Source organism: Rhinatrema bivittatum, chromosome 2, assembly GCF_901001135.1.
Source record: "Rhinatrema bivittatum chromosome 2, aRhiBiv1.1, whole genome shotgun sequence".
Lineage (NCBI taxonomy): Eukaryota > Metazoa > Chordata > Amphibia > Gymnophiona > Rhinatrematidae > Rhinatrema > Rhinatrema bivittatum.
The window spans coordinates 660,215,173-660,233,327 of NC_042616.1; the positions used below are offsets into that span (position 1 = coordinate 660,215,173).

Consider the following 18,155-nt stretch of genomic DNA (forward strand, 5'->3'; position numbering starts at 1 on the left):
AGTTTTTAATTATTGGATATTCCACTCATCAGCTGTTTCGAAATATGTTCTTTTGTTAGTACAGTTTTACTGCTGATGATTTTATATTTCTTGATTTGTTTTATAAGGATGTGTGATGTTTCTTTTTTCCTTTGTTACACTGCATACAGAGACTCTGGCTTGTTGCAGTTTCCAATTCAGTTTTTGTCTGCATGCTTCTTGTTATGCGTTTTGGTCTCTTTATTCTATGTTAGGTGAGGGACAGCACGTGATTCAGGTGAGGTTTTCTGCTGGCGTATAGTTTCTGTGTAGGACTCTATAGCAGCCTGACTTGGTCCGTTTTCCTAATAGGAGATGTATTGGTGTCTTAAGGCCTGGTGTAATATTTTCAGAGACTTATTGTACTTTAAAAGTGTGATCTTACATAAAATGCACACATTTACTTGTATTTAGTTTTAAACATATTGTATGGCTCTCATGGAATTACATTTTAAAATATGTGGCGTTTATGGCTCTCTCAGCCAACAAGGTTCCTGACCCCTGATCTAGAGGCATAGAGCTTGCCCCATCTGTTTGCAGCTCTCTACAATGAAAAAGGAACAGACTCAACTTAAAGCAGAATTAGCTACAAAGGGGCTAAACACGAATTAGCAACCACCAGAAAAAGACTCTCCAACTTTACAGCATTTACAAAGTTTGCCCTCACTCCCACCGAAGATTCAGAAGCCCAGAAAGAAATGGATTGCAGTGGATTCTGGTAGGATAAGACCAGTAACACAGAGACATGCACTCTCGCAAAGGATACTCATGCATTTTCAGTACTGGAAAATGAAGATGTTCTACTAATGGAAACTGAAGTAATAACTGAAAGAAAAGAAGGTCCCTAATGAACACAGTAACCCCTTAGCATTATCAAATATAACAAAAAGCTCCTTGTGCTGGAGAGATTGATATCAGAGGCACTAATTTGGGAGCTCATTTTGAGGGGGACACAACAGTTAAATACATTCCAGAACCCTCCTCTGGTAGAAATACAAACTAGATATCAATACAATTAAAGAAGAAAGTAAGGACTCTAAAATCAATGTTATCAGCCACTTGAGGACCAATGACCTTACTAGAAACAGTATTCAAGCAATACAGAGAGATTTCCAGATGCTGGGAAAGCAGATTTGGAATATGTTAAAGAGTATTGCGTTTTCAAAAGTGTTACCTGTTCACATAATGGGGAAAGAAAGGCTAACCCATATAGACAATTTCTATACATGGCTCAAAACCTGGTATAAGGAAGGTGGTTTTTGATATGTTGAAGGCTGGGGCCACATATGTAACAGCAAAAGGTGTTTTTAATAAATATGGCTTACATCTGTCTGTTGCAGGAAAAAAAAAAGATCCTAAGCAAGAAATTCACATCATATGTCATAAAGCATTTAAACTAAGGACTGGGGTGGCAGAATGTCATCCCCAACAAATCCAGAAGTGAATGAAGAAATAAAAAATCATCTCATCAGTCCACATTTAAATAAAAGGGCAGAAAAGGTTACCAGGAAGAGTAGCCAGCTAACCCCTAGATTCATCAAAATGCTATATTTTCGCATGGATAATGCCCGTGATAAGAAAAAGGGATGTGTTTATGATAATTTTAGAATTACCATACCATGCGCTATGTTAGTGCTTCGCATAGATAGTGAATCGCGGAGTTTCTACACCCTGCGATACTTGTATTTTGCGGGTCACAAAGTGCCCAGACAGGTTATTACTATTGGGGGGGGGGGGGGAGGGGTGTTATTGGGTCCATCAAGCTAGGGCTAGAGAACATTGTAGAAATCTCATCTTTGGGAGACTTTCCTCACTCCAAATGACGTCAAATCTTCACTAAGGTGTACTGTGCTGTTCATACATCTCACTCTGCATGTCAAACTGCCCCAAAAACCCTAAACCACCACCAAAACCTTACCTTGAGTTATTAGCTGGCCCTCCTATAGTGGTATAAATAGTTGAATACTGTGAAGGCCTCCCCAGAGGCGCTCGCTCTCTCTCTCTACTCCACTCCACTCTCTTTTTCGCAGCCCAGCCCAGCAATGGCAGAAATGCAATTTGCAACCTTTATCGCAAATTGCGTTATGGCCGTTTCGAGCATATCGCACAGCTTATCGCCAGGAAAAAAAGCTGTCATTATTTCTTGCGTTAAAAATGTGTGATAGTGTAGACAAAGCCCTCAGATTGTTTCTGTGGGGGGTAAGAAACCCCGGATCTCGCTTCGCACTTTGCAAACTCCTCTCTCAAAAGGGGGGTTGGGTTGTCCAAATTTGAGCCAATATAATGTAGCATGTAACTTACGTTTCCTTAAAGACTGGCTATATGACACCTCTTATTTTACACCTACTCAGCTCCTCACGGCCTGGTATCAAGTGCCCTCATTGAATTGCTTGTTGCATATGCCTGCATGCCAACTGCCTTTACCCCTACGAGATCATATCCTTGTGGTAACATGTAGGAAGACGTGGACACGATTGTGTCACCGCTTGAGACAACCTTTAGGGGTGACCCCAATGCTAACACTGATTTTTAACCCTATGTTTTCCCCGGGAATGGGAGTTTCCCCCTTTATGCGTTGGAACAATAAGGGGCTTCGATATCTATTTCAATTAATTCATCCATTAACTGGTCATTTATACAGTTTTCAGGATTTGCAAAATCAGTTTGGGTTACCTCATGCAGACTTCTATGCCTTTCTGCAAATTAGACATTTTATGCAGACTCATTCTAATCACTGGCATACACTTAGTAGTACCAGTGCTTTAAGGGACCTATTTTCCAGCACCTCCGCGAAGGGCCCAAAAATCTCCCTTTTTTATAAGGAACTGGAAATTTGCTGTTCTGTGCCCATACCTTTACAGAAGCTTTATGGCAAGTGGACACAGTGGTCGGCCTTTACATTATCTTATGAGACATTTATAAGTGTGTTCCCTAATATACAGTCTATTACAATTAATGAGGACCTTCGTGAAACACAATATAAATTTTTATGGCAAGGGTTCATTTCTCCAGCGCTCGCATACACGCTTAAACTCAGTGAATTTTGTGGAAATTTATCTGTGGGTATATGTATTGCACATTTATTTACTTTGATTTGTTAAGGAAAATTATTAATCATGTAAGAGTGATTGAAAACCCAATAAAGATTAAATTAAAAAAAATAAATAAAATAAACTCAGTGATTCGCCGACGTGTATGAAGTGTGGGGAGGCTCCGGGCTCGTATTACCATGTATTTTGGGAATGTAAACATATACAGGAATTTTGGCAGGATATACAACGGTTTTGTATGCTTATTTGGAAATGTCATATCATCTTAGATCCTATTCAATGGTTGTTTGGGGTTATACCTTCTGACAACGTTAGCATGAATGCACTGTTGAGTTTGTTTATAGCTAAAGTGGCTGTGGTTGGGAAAAAGACAATTTTGATCCACTGGATGGTTGACAATGTGCCATCTTATGAAGAATGGTTTAAATACATGCTGCGCCTGTGCACGCATGAGATGTATGGACTTACACAGCAGAAAACATCAGTAGCGAAAAGAGGTGCTGAGGTATGGGATCCTTTTTTGGAATACTTAAAACCTAGTCCTACACCAACAGGGGACGTGCCAGTTAATTAATTACTACTTAGTTAGTTACATAGAGTGCTGTACCCTGGCGAACCCCTGTTTCATACCTGGTTTCCAACCTAAATTCCCTTGATGATCACCTGTATCAGATCACATGATTTCTTGTATTAGATCACACATTCTCCTATGTTTTATGTGTCTACTCTGGACCATCTGTTATTACCTTCTGTTGTATGTTACGACTTTAATGTCATATGTTATTTTTCTTATTTCAGGCTAGTTCACATTGCTCCTGAAACACGTACAGGTTTAGTTACTGTATGGGGGGGGGAGGCAGAGGTGAAGGAAAAGGAGGTGAAGAAAACTGGGGTTTACTCTTGGCGTTTATTATTGTAATTTTTGCACTTATCTTTCATTGGTATCCGGATGTGTATTGTATACCATGATGTTTTGTACTTTCTTGGTGGATAATTACCCGTTGTTTTGGGCTGTATTGCTTGTGATATTGCAAACTCCAATAAAAATTATTAACAAAAAAAAAAAAAAATGTGTGATAGCATAACGCATGCTATCGCACGGTGCAGTATTGCCCCTCATTTTCATTAATCCCGCCCAAAACCCTCCCCAATCCCAGCCCTTCAAAAAATTAGCATTAGCGCCATGCGGTAACATAACTATCGCATGCATTATGGCGTTAATGCAATATCACTGGCGTTAACGCCATAACGCATTTTGATAAATGACCCTATAAATGAGCAAAGCTGGAAAGCTATGAGCAAAAATACTCATAGTCTGAACAATAAAATTCCAGATCTGCAGGCCCTAATGGTGGAGGATGGACTTGGATGTTGTCGCTATTATAAAGATATGGTTCAGAAAGTCTTATGAATGGGATATGGCCATACTGGGTTATAAACTGTTGAGGAAGATGACAGAAAAGGAAGAGAAGTAGCTCTTTATGTCAAAAACAAGTGCTGTGGGCTAACTTTAAAAAAAAAGATGATGGCACTTCCAGTTACACTAGTGTGATCTACAGGCCTCCAAATCAAACAGAAGAAATGGTCAGAGATCTGTCTGAAAATATTCAAAAGGTGGAAAGGAAGGGAGAAGTGTTTGTCAGAGATTTTAATCTGCCAGAATCTGCAAGAAGTAGAGATATTGTGGATGCTTTTCAGTGGGCTGGCTCAGACAAATGGAGATGGAAACCTTGAGGAAAGTAGTGATACTGGACTGGATGTTCATAAAAGGAGCTAGTATTTCTAATCAGTCACTCTGCAATAAGTTACTAGAGAATTTAAGGAAAGAAACATGCTTAAAGTAATTTAGGAAACAGCTTAAAACTTTCTTTTTCTCAGGCTTTCAAGATGCTTATGTGATTTTATTTAATTCAGCAAGTAACATGTTGTATCTCTTTATTCTTATTTCATTTTATCTTGTTTTATTATAGTTTTATCTTTTTTTATGTATTTTGCTTATTTTTTATGTCTTAGTATTACTAGCTTTATTTTGCTTTATTTTTTTGATGATCCTTTCTTCTTCTCGGTCTTTCGCTTTCCTGATTTCTTTCCTCGTCTCCTTCAGCGTCTCCAGATAATCTTCCCTATGTTCTTTGTACTTTTTGAATGCTGATTTTTTTGCCTTTATTTTCTCGACCACCTCCTTGGAGAATCATTGGAGTTTCTTTACTTTTGTTTAATATTTTTACATAAAAATGTGTTACCTTTGTTATACCTCCTTTTAATTTGGCCCACTGTTCCACTTCACCCATCTCCTCTCAGCCTTCTAGCTCTTCCTCAAATGTTTCAATTTTATCAGTCCATATTTTTGACATCCAGGATTTTGATCTTCATGTGACTTCTCTCCCTCTTGACCTTTATATCAAACCCTGCTCAATAAAGGTCAAGAGGGAGAGAAGTCACATGAAGATCAAAATCCTGGATGTCAAAAATATAAACTCTGATAAAATTGAAACTTACCTTGAGGAAGAGCTAGAAGGCTGAGAGGAGATGGGTGAAGTGGAACAGTGGGCCAAATTAAAAGGAGGTATAACAAAGGTAACACATTTTTATGTAAAAATATTAAACAAAAGTAAAGAAACTCCAATGATTCTCCAAGGAGGTGGTCGAGAAAATAAAGGCAAAAAAATCAGCATTCAAAAAGTACAAAGAACATAGGGAAGATTATCTGGAGACGCTGAAGGAGACGAGGAAAGAAATCAGGAAAGCGAAAGCCCGAGAAGAAGAAAGGATCATCCAAAAAATAAAGCATAGTGAGAAAGCATTTTTCAGATATATCAGAGAAAGGAGGAAGGCTAGAGGTAGCACTGGAAGACTGAAAGGAGTCAAGGAGCAAGATGTGAAAAAAAATGAGGAAATAAATATGTAACATACTTCAGTTTGGTGTTCACTAAGGAGGACCTTGGGGAAGGCCAGTTTTGGGTTGGCAAAAGTATGGATGAGTGTGTTTGGGTGGAACTAGCAACACAGAGTAAACAAGGCCATGGACCATGATGAGATACATTCCATGATACTGATGGAGCTCAAAGAAATGCTGGAAAATCCACTGAAGTACCTATTTAACACAACTTTGGAGAATGGAGTGGTACCATAAAATTAAAGAATAGCAGTTGTGGTCCCGCTTCAAGAAGTAGTGGCAGAGAGGAGACTAGGAGACTAGAAACTACAGGCTGATTGATTTTCCTACCACTGAAGTAAGGCTAATGGAGACTGCTAAAGAAAACAATAATGAAATATCTACAATTCAATGGGTTACAGATCTTCACCAATAAAGGAACAGACAGATCTATCAAAAATAGAAGTAGATGATAAGAGACAAATACCTACAAAAATACTCAAAACAAAAATTGTGAAGATTAGAGAATAAAGATGTTATAAATAGAATCATTTTCTTCACCTTGGGGCACCCTTTCCATAAAAACCAATTTTTTAATATTTATATATATTTCTCTCTTTATAACATTTTTATTCTTTTTTCGCTAATCTTCACAATTTTTGTTTTGAGTATTTTTGTGGGTGTTTGCCTCTTATCTACTTCTATTTTTGATAGATCTGTCTGTTCCTATATTGGTGAAGATCTGGTTGATCTCCTGATCTGTTCCTCCCGATGCAGCCAGTGCGAAACACGGCCATCATAATTAACTGTTTCACTGCTTTCAAATGCAAAATAGATCTGCCTGATAACCATACTAAGTGAATAAAAATTTCTTCTACTCCAGTATGGCTTCAGTGCCTGTAGATGGTTTACCTGACCTGACACATCTCCTGTATTATTTGGATTTGTTCTCCACGCGTTTGGAGGAAACATTTCTTCACAGAAAGGGTGAAGGAATGCCCTCCCAGAAAAGGTGATAAAGATAAAAATGGTAAAGGAATTCAAAAGGGCATGGGACAAACACAGAGGAGTCCTTGTGGTTAGCTAAACGAAATAACAATATAGGGTAACTTCTGTTATTCCTAAAATTAAACATTACTGCATGGGAGCACGTACCCGAAGTGGCAGTTACTACCCCCCTAAGCGACTTCTTGGCAGACTGAATGGACTATTTGGGTTTTAATCTGCAGTCATTAACTATGGATACAATATGCAAGCCACACTATTCATGAGCACAGATAGAAGTTAAAATACCCTTTAACATGACAGTTATATAACACCATCACTAAACATAATATGCAGCTAAAATAAATTGCAAAAAAAAAAAAAAATCACAGTACAGAACACAACTATCAAACTACAAAGTATCAGAACAGTCTGTTGAACTTATTTATGAGAATAAAATTGTCCTGTTGTTGATATCCAAGGGTAGCAGTTTTCTGACTGAATAATAGAAAGTAAGCATATATTTGTAAAACAGTACCTCCAGCTACTATGTTCACCATTTCCTGTATAATGCTTTGTACAATATCTTGTGCCTTTTCTTCATATTCATTGCAGTCACCATCATATACACCTTGAAAAAAAATGACATGCACATGGTAGTATAAAAGATAATCAAAGAAAACTAAAAAAAAAATGCACTAGTTAAGCTATTTGAATTTGCTTATTAAAAATAAAAACTTATGAAAATCTGGTATCAAAATGGAGAATTCTAGGTCTGGCACTACAAACGTAATAAGATAAATAAGTAAAATATATGAATCAAAATATTACAAATTTAATAGCAATAAAAGCAAATTTACAATAAAATCAAACAAAATTAGCACAATGATGGATCCAATATACCTGACATGGCCATATTTTGCAAGATACCTGCTTCAGGGGTGATTATATAATTGATCACCCTTATTCACTAACAAGAAACCATAAAAATGAATCAAAGTAGTAAAATTTTTAATAAACAAAAAACACTCAAAACATAAGAAATAAATAATCCACTAGGACTAAAATTAAATTAATACAAATTTTAAAATATTACAAATTAAAAATGGCCATATATAACAAATATGGTAACACACCACATTTCATTGGGGTGGGGATTGGAATGAGTTGATGAAAAATAAAAGGAAATTGATACGTATGGAACTTCATGTTGCAACATTGGCAGAGTATTGCCACGCCAAAAGAATTCCAAAGAATGACCAAAGAACCATCAATGTTTTCAAATGACGAGGAGTTTGACACACACTGGAATGTGGTGCTTAATAAATGCTCCTACGACCTAATATTACTTATTATATCCAAGGTAAAAGATCAGATGGATGAACTTAAGGGTAAGATTGATAAAGATTCTAAGGGGTTGCAAAAACTATTATCAAAAGAGGTGTTTGACACCCAGATAGGGGAACATCAAAAGCAGCTAGATACCTTGAAATTAGACATTAAGAAAATGAAATTGTCAAAATTTCATAAGGATGAGAGGAACTACACAACGGGCTATGTATATACATGAATGTCTAAGACTAGGAAAGGAAGGAATAAGAAGGGTGACTTTTCATCATCAGATGAATCATCTGATGATGATAAATATATGCCCGATAGGAAGGAATCAGCTAGGAAAGTAGGATTTAACACAAATGAATATGGGCACGAGAATAACGATGGGCTGAGGGGAGAAGAGGAAAAGAACCAGACATCTTTTTTATCCAATCCGGGGCGTGGTCAGAGAGGGATGTACAATCATCATGCAAAACGGAATATGTCTACTCGGGAACCTTACAATTTCAGAAGGTAAATAATAGAAATAAGGAAAATGTAGTGGTTAATTTGTCTGGTAAACAATTGTCTGATGTGGCTTTAACTGCCCTAAATAAAGGTCTGTCATTTATTCCCACCCAAAACTATGACTTTTTTGACACGGGTTGAAATTAAAAAGTTTTTCCGCAGAATTAGGCTGCATGAATTTTTTGGAGATTAGACATTAATGAGAAGTGATAAACTGTACAAACCATCTGGATAGATGCCCACTGAGCCCCCCGGCCCATTAATAGTCACTTTTGAGATAATGGTCCTTGATGAATTAAAAGAAATAGAGGGTCAGAAGGCGGTACATCAATTTAATTGTACAAAGGAAGAAATGATGGCAATTAGATCTACACAAAATGATGATTCGGTGGTGATAAGAGCAGCAGATAAAGGTGGGGCAGTGGTGGTCCTAAATAAAGATCAGTATCAGAATGAAGCTATGCTACAACTGAATGACAACAGATATTATCAGATAATGGAGAGTGATCCGATGAGTATGTTGTAGGATAAAGTGAGCAAGATTCTTGAAGACGCCTTACGGGTAAAGGCGATAACGAAGAAAGAATTCAGGTATTTATATACGAGTAACCCAGTCAGCCCATACATTTATTTTGTACCAAAAATTCAAAAATCTTTAAAAAGTCCCCCAGGAAGACCAATTGTATCGGGTATTGGATCAATCTTTGAATCCATTGCTAAATTTATAGATACTTTCCTTCAACCCAAAGTAAAGTATAGTCATTCATTAGGGATTCTACGGATTTTATTAATGAACTGGAGAGGTGTCAACAGGATTTACAAGGTGGTATACTGGTTACAGCTGACATAGCAGCATTATATACTAACATCCCCCAATCTAAAGCGTTAGATGTAATTGAGGAAATGGTTGGACAAGATGATATATCAGAGAGGAGGACGATGGTAATCATAGATTTAGCCAGGATAGTGCTATATGAATTTTATTTTGTGTTCCAAGGGACTTTTTATAAGCAGATCAAGGGGATACCGATGGGGTCCCCAGTGGCACCATCGGTTGCGTGCCTATATATGGCAAAGGTGGAAGATATGTATATTTACCCATCCCCCTTGTTTAGACATGTAAGATTCTGGAAGTGATTTATAGATGACTTATTTTGGATTTGGGTGGGGGATGGGGAATCATTGGAGGAATTCAAATGTTGCATCAATCAGGTGGAAGGAAATTTAACATTCACTCTACAAATTGAAAGGCACTTTTTTGGATATGATAATATATTGGGATTGTAGAAAACTGGGAACATCAGTTCATGTTAAACCAACAGATAAAAATTCCATCCTCCATTTCGAGAGTTTTTATCCGAGGAGATTGAGGGAATCTATCCCATCAGTCAATTTCTAAGGTATAGGAGACTTTGTCATTCTGTAGAGTATAAATTGAAGGCACAACAGTTGACAGAAATTCATTGCTCGAGGGTATCCCAAGAAATATGTTAAACGAGCATTCAAGAGGAACCTATATGCCAATAGGGAGAATTTGCTAATAAAAAGTACACGATCACAAATTGACAGAGCAGTGTGCTGTATACCATATTCATCTAAGGTAATGCGGATTAAAAAAGATATTTTGAAGCACTGGGCATTATTAAAATCTATTCTGCGATGCAGGGAACCTCCAGTTTTTGCATTTAAAAAAGGAATGAATCTTTGGTGGCCCAAAGTTGTAAAGGAAGGGAGGATAATAATGATAGGGGTCAGGTGACGTGTTCGGTATGCATGAATGTATTGGTAGGGTGTAGATTTCAGCATTTGGATAAGAAAATAGTATATACTACCATATTAAGGGAGATTTTTTATGTACATCGGAGAAGGTAGTATATGCGGTTGTATGCCCATGCCGATTAGTATATGTTGGACATACTAAGCGGATGATCCGAAGGATTATAGAACATAAGAGCAATATTTGCATTCAGAAGGAAGGAGCTCCTCTTGTGTCTCACTGGATTAGTGCGCACCACCAGATTGATGACCTGAGATTTTTTTGTTATAGACAGTGTACAGAAAGTCATCAAGGGAACGCCACTCGGTGGCTTTGGTGTACGGAACAGAAATTTATTTACAAATGGAATACCGGACAACCATGGGGTCTCAATGCTGAGATTGAATGGGCGGCATATTACGTGTGAGGAATTGTATTCAGTCGGATGGAGGCCTAGCTATCGGAGGAGTGTGAGAAATGAAACATCAGATTGGCTGAAAGGAGAATAGGGCAGGATCTATTCTGATGAATAGGAGGAATACGTAGGGACACATAAGTAATTGGAGGTGTGTGATAAATGAACAAATTGGATTGGTTGAGAGAAGGTTAGGTGCGGCTTGTAGTGGATATAAAAGGCTCTTTAAATTGAGGGAAGTAGAATTCTTCTTCTGGTATGGTGAATTGTTGGATGAAGGCGTCTCTGAAAATGCTGTCAATAAGTAATTTGGAATATCGGGAGTTTAGTGATATTAGGTGAGGCAATGATGTTTTATTCATTATGAATGTTTTGTTATAGGTGAAGCAATGATCGATATTGGGTGGATATTGAAGGGTAGAAAGGAATAGCGGAATAATTTGCAGACAAGTCAACTACCATTGTGTAAGTGTTAGCTAAGTGGTAGTGTATTATATTAAATGATTGAAAGGATGAGGAAGTTGGTATATGTTATATTACTTTTGTAGAATTGAGATGCGGTAAAAATTAATGAGTGGGATAAACAGAAGAATTTTGAAGCCGGTGATGAAAGGAGCGCTGTAGGATTGTCATACTGTGTAATGTAAGTAGCATAACCATTGATTGAATATGTAGTAGATGTATTAAATGTAGGGTAAAATTGGTGATACAATATTTTTGCATATTATAGGACACCATTGGACACTTGGCTATAAAGACGTAAAATTTGTGATCAGTGGGATTGTATATATTATCAAGGGAATGAAGAGTGGTTAATGAATATCATTGAAGAAGATAACCCGTGAGGAAGCCGTGCCAGGCGAAACAAGGGTCCTTGTAGGGAATGTGGAGATAGTGATAGATGCACTGAATGTATTAGAGTAATATAGAAAATAAAAAAAACAAAAAGTTGTAATAGGATATTGGGGGAGGGTATGTATTTTAATGCACCCTGTAGAGCAGGGGTCGGGAACCTTTTTGGCTGAGAGAGCCATGAACGCCACATATTTTAAAATGTAATTCCGTGAGAGCCACACTAACTACAACCCCCCTACCCTCCTGACCCCCCAAGACCTACCAAATTAATTTACTACAACCCCCCACCCTCCTGACCCCCCCCCCCCCAAGACCTGCCAAAGGTCCCTGGTGGTCCAGCGGGGGTCCAGGAGCGATCTCCTGGACTTGGGCTGTCGGCTGCCAGTAGTCAAAATGGCGCCAACGGCCCTTTGCCCTCACTATGTCACTGGGGTCGACCAATGGCGGCGGTAGCCCTTGTGACATAGTAAGGGCTGTAGGATGCCGACAGCCCTTTGCCCTTACTATGTCACAGGGTCGACCCCAATGACATAGTGAGGGCAAAGGGCCGTCGGCGCCATTTTGACTACTGGCAGCCGACAGCCCAAGTCCAGGAGATAGCTCCCGGACTGCTCCTGGACCCCCGTGGGCCACCAGGGACTTTTGGCAGGTCTTGGGGGGTGTCAGGAGGGTGGGGGGGTTTGTTAGATTTTTACTTTTTTATTAAAGATTTGTCTGCGAGCCAGATACAGCCATCAAAAGAGCCACATCTGGCTCGCGAGCCATAGGTTCCTGACCCCTGCTGTAGAGGGATGGGAAGTATGAATGTGTGAGTAAATGAGGTTTTTTTTAGGGGTATGTATTTAAATGGTGATGTATTAGGGAAATTATGTGCATATAGTAGGTGTCCAGATGTTTGAAAAATTGAACATATAAAATTGAATATTTAACACTGTTTTATGAAGTGATATGAAATTAAAGAATGTATATGTAGTAAATGTGATATTATGTATGAAGAAAAGATAATAGGATCCCTTATTTTGTTCTGATTACATACATAACAAATGACACATCATAATGTGGCAAGATGATAAATTTAAAACAATTACAAAACATAAGAATTAAAGCTAAGAGGAAAAAGAGGCTGACCACTGGACCATAAACGAGCTTAAAAATCACAAACCTAAAAACTAAAGCGCAATGAAAAATAAATATATATAAAAATAAAAAAATATATGAAGAAACAAAAATAATTGAAAAAAAGGTAAAAATGGTAAAATGATAAATACTACTAACATACCACCTGTAAAAATTCCAAGGCACCCTAAGAGGCACCAGAAATGTTAAAATTAATTTTATCTCACATTTTAAAGTATTTGATTCATATATTTTATTATCTATTTATCTTGTGTGTACCATTCTTGTTGTTTTCATATTTATTTGTGTGGTTCACCTACCTCTCTATTTGTTTATCTTGCTACATACATAATGATGGATAACATTAAATATAGATGTATTGAAGATGCAATGCAATGCTTAATAAACAATCCAAAAGGGAGTTTACTAAAAAACAAAAGCACAAACTTAATTATATACTTACAAAATAAGTGCCAAAAAATAAAGAGTGGATTTTAATAGCCGCGTGCACATGGACGCACTGATTTTATAACATGCGCACGCCAAAATCGATGGGCCGCATGCACATGTGCGCCGAATTTTGTAATCCGTGCACGTATGTACACACAGGAGTGGACTGGGAGGTAACTTCCCTAACCCCTACCCTAACCTCCTTCCCTTTCCTCCCCAACCCTAAATCTAATTTTTTTCTTTAGCCGGCGTGCTAGGTTCCGCCCATAACATACTCTCCGGCCTGCCCCTTCCAAGAGGCCTGGCACTTGAGCGCGTGCCAGCCTTTACGTGCGTGGCCGGGCCTTGGAAGATTCACCCAGCGCATATAAGGCCCGGCCACGCACGTAAAGGCCGGAATTTACACGCGCTGGGCATTTAAAATCTGCCCATGTGTGATTACCTAGACATTTACAGTTTAAAAACTTTTAATTTCTGCAAAAGACAACTAGAAGAGATGCTCTTTAGTCTGATTATGTTAATAACATAAGAACATAAGAAATTGCCGTGCTGGGTCAGACCAAGGGTCCATCAAGCCCAGCATCCCGTTTCCAACAGAGGCCAAACCAGGCCACAAGAACCTGGCAATTACCCAAACACTAAGAAGATCCCATGCCACTGATGCAATTAATAGCAGTGGCTATTTCCTAAGTAAATTTGATTAATAGCTGTTAATGGACTTCTCCTCCAAGAACTTATCCAAACCTTTTTTGAACTCAGCTACACTAACTGTACCAACCACATCCTCTGGCAACAAATTCCAGAGCTTTATTGTGCTTTGAGTGAAAAAGAATTTTCTCCGATTAGTCTTAAATGTGCTACTTACTAACTTCATGGAATGCTTCCTAGTCCTTCTATTATTCAAAAGTGTAAATAACTGATCCACATCTACTCGTTCAAGACCTCTCATGATCTTAAAGACCTCTATCATATCCCCCCCTCGGCCGTCTCTTCTCCAAGCTGAACAGCCCTAACCTCTTCAGCCTTTCCTCATAGAGGAGCTGTTCCATCCCTTTTATCATTTTGGTTGCCCTTCTTTGTACCTTCACCATAGCAACTATATCTTTTTAGAGATGTGGTAACCAGAATTGTACACAGTATTCCAGGTGCGGTCTCACCATGGAGCGATATACAGGCATTATGACATTTTCCGTTTTATTAACCATTCCATTCCTAACATTCTGTTTGCTTTTTTGACTGCTGCAGCACACTGAGCCGACGATTTTAAGTATTATCCACTATAATGCCTAGATCTTTTTCCTGGGTGGTAGCTCCTAATATGGAACCTAACATCGTGTAACTACAGCAAGGGTTATTTTTCCCTATATGCAACACCTTGCACTTGTCCACATTAAATTTCATCTGCCATTTGGATGCCCAATCTTCCAGTCTTGCAAGTTCTTCCTGTAATGTATCACAATCCGCTTGTGATTTAACTACTCTGAATAATTTTGTATCATCCGCAAATTTGATAACCTCACTCATCATATTCCTTTCCAGATCATTTATATATATTGAACAGCACCGGTCGAAGTACAGATCCCTGAGGCACTCCACTGTTTACCCTTTTCCACTGAGAAAATTGACCATTAAATCCTACTCTGTTTCCTGTCTTTTAACCAGTTTGTAATCCACGAAAGGACATTGCCTCCTATCCCATGACTTTTTAGTCTTCTTAGAAGCCTCTCATGAGGGACTTTGTCAAACGCCTTCTGAAAATCCAAATACACTATATCTACCGGTTCACCTTTATCCACATGTTTATTAACCCCTTCAAAAAAATGAAGCAGATTTGTTAGGCAAGACTTCCCTTGGGTAAATCCATGTTGACTGTGTTCCATTAAACCATGTCTTTCTATATGCTCTACCATTTTGATCTTGAGAATAGTTTCCACTATTTTTCCTGGCACTGAAGTCAGGCTCACTGGTCTATAGTTACTCGGATCGCCCCTGGAGCCTTTTTTAAATATTGGGGTTATATTGGCCACCCTCCAGTCTTCAGGTACAATGGATGATTTTAATGATAGGTTACAAATTTTAACTAATAAATCAGAAATTTAATTTTTGAGTTCCTTCAGTACCCTAGGATGCATACCATCCAGTCCAGATGATTTGCTACTCTTTAGTTTGTCGATCGGCCTACTACATCTTCCAGGTTCACAGAGATTTCGTTCAGTTCGTCTGACTCATCACTCATGAAAACCATCTCCGGAACTGGTATCTCCCCAACATTCTCATTAGTAAACACGGAAGCAAAGAATTCATTTAGTCTTTCTGCAATGGCCTTATCTTCCCTAAGAGCCCCTTTAACCCCTCGGTCATCTCATGGTCCAACCGACTCCCTCACAGGTTTCTTGCTTCGGATATATTTTTTAAAGTTTTTAGTATGAGTTTTTGCCTTTATGGCCAACTTCAATTCAAATTCTCTCTTCACCTGTCTTATCAATGTTTTACACTTAACTTGACAATGCTTATGTTTTATTCTATTTTCTTCAGATGGATCCTTCTTCCAATTTTTGAAGGATTTTTTTTGGCTAAAATAGCCTCTTTCACCTCACCTTTTAACCATGACGGTAATCGTTTTGCCTTCCTTCCACCTTTCTTAATGTGTGGAATACATATGGACTGCGCCTCTAAGATTGTATTTTTAAACAATGTCCATGCCTGTTGAACACTTTTAACCTTTGCAGCTGCACCTTTCAGTTTTTTTCTATTTTCCTCATTTTATCAAAGTTTCCTTTTTGAAAGTTTAGTGTTAGAGCTGTAGATTTACATATTGTCCCCCTTCCAGTTATTAGTTTAAATTTGATCATGTTATGATTACTTTTGCCAAGTGGCCCCACCACCGTAGTTACCTCTCTCATCAAATCCTGCGTTCCACTAAGAATTAAATCTAAAATAACTCCCTCTCTTGTTGGTTCCTGAACCAATTGCTCCATGAAGCAGTCTTTTATTACATCCAGGAACTTTATGTCTCTAGCAAGTCCTGATGTTACATTTACCCAGTCAATATTGGGGTAATTGAAATCTTCCATTATTATTGCACTACCAAATTGGTTGGCTTCCTTGATTTCTCTAAGCATTTCATCATCTGTCTGATTATTTTGTCCAGGTGGACGGTAGTATACTCCTATCATTATACTCTTAAACACACATGGGATTTCTATCCATATAGATTCTACTGAGCATTTAGTCTCTTGTATGATCTTTATCCTGTTGGACTCTATACCCTCTTGGACAAAGTGCCACACCCCCACCAAGTTGATCCTCCCTATCATTGCGATATAATTTGTACCCTGATATAGCACTGCCCCATTGGTTATCCTCCTTCTACCAAGTCTCCGTGATGCCGATTATGTCATCTCATCATTTGCTGCTATACACTCCAACTCTCCAATCTTATTTCTTAGACTTCTGGCATTGCCATACAGACATTTCAAAGTGTGTTTTTGTTTGTATTAACAACCTGCTTTTCAGTTGTTAGGGATAATTCAGAAATCATTAGCTTCGGTGATTTTTTACATATAGGCACATGGACTATGTTTGCTTTTAATGGAACTTCCCTGTTGGGATGCCCTAACTCTCCTGTTTCATTAGTATCCTTCAAGGATACATTTCTCCGAACCATGCACTGTTGAGTAACTGTCGGCTTTCCCCCTTGTTCTAGTTTAAAAGCTGCTCTATCTCCTTTTTAAAAGTTAGTGCCAGCAGCTTGGTTCCACTCTGGTTAAGGTGGAGCCCATCCTTTTGGAAAAGTCTCCCCTTTCCCCAAAAGTTTCCCCAGTTCCTAATAAAGCTGAATCCCTTTTCCCTGCACCATCGTCTCATCCATGCATTGAAACTCTGGAGCTCTGCCTGGCTCTGGGGACATGCATGTGGAACAGAAAGCATTTCAGAGAATGCCACCCTAGAGGTTCTGGATTTCAGCTTCCTACCTAAAATCCTAAATTTGGCTTCCAGAACCTCTCTCCCACATTTTCCTATGTCGTTGGTGCCCACATGTACCACGACAGCCGGCTCCTCCCCAGCACTGTCTATAATCCTATCTAGGTGACACGTGAGGTCTGCCACCTTCGCACCAGGCAGGCAAGTTACCAGGCAGTCCTCACGTCCACCAGCCACCCTGCTATCTACATTTCTAATAATCGAATCACCAATTATGATGGCCAGCCTAACCCTTCTCTCCTGGGCAGTAGCCCTGGGAGACTTGTCCTCAGTGCGAGAGGACTGTTGTAAACAAAGTATTTAGTAGTCACAAACAGTAGTGAAACACAAAAATGTTCTTAGAAAATAAAATAATATTGATTCAATCAGACCCCAAACCACTACAAGAAAAAATAAGTAGCACCAAAAATTACTTTCTGCTGCTGTAGCTTGATCAGCTTCTGTTTGTTCATTTTCTGTGCTGGAAACATCAAACCCATTTTCTGGTTCTGCTTCTTCTTGAGGGATCCTGTCCATACCATTTCTGTGATGGTCAAGCTCTCTTTCATGTTCTTGGGTTAGCTGATAAACAATCTGCTCAGGCAGATGTCTCATCTGAGGTGACTCAATTTCATGATGGCTTACTGGAGATTGTTGCAAATGATGCTGATGTCTATGTCTTTCCTTTTCCATCTGCTTGGCTTCCTGAAGCTGGAAAAAAAGAATATCACACAATGATTCTGTTCAATTTATCGAAAGTTATTTACTTTAAAAGTGTCTCACACGCCTCCTCAAAATGTTATTCAAAGCAAGGAACAATTATTAAAAAAT

The 18,155-nt window shown here is 38.5% G+C and overlaps 1 protein-coding gene across 3 annotated transcripts in view; it reads right to left on the bottom strand.

Moving 5' to 3' along the window:
• The window catches only part of ARFGEF1 (ADP ribosylation factor guanine nucleotide exchange factor 1), a 626,657-nt gene that overhangs the window by 419,039 nt on the left and 189,463 nt on the right, over window positions 1-18,155 (bottom strand). For 2 of the 3 annotated variants that reach the window (XM_029591431.1, XM_029591434.1), the window contains 2 exons: window positions 17,759-18,035; window positions 7,466-7,558 (listed from right to left, as the gene is read on the bottom strand). In XM_029591431.1, coding sequence (XP_029447291.1) covers window positions 7,466-7,558; window positions 17,759-18,035 — 370 coding nt within the window. The remainder of the gene's footprint in view (window positions 1-7,465; window positions 7,559-17,758; window positions 18,036-18,155) is intronic. The other variant, XM_029591432.1, reaches the window with a different exon arrangement.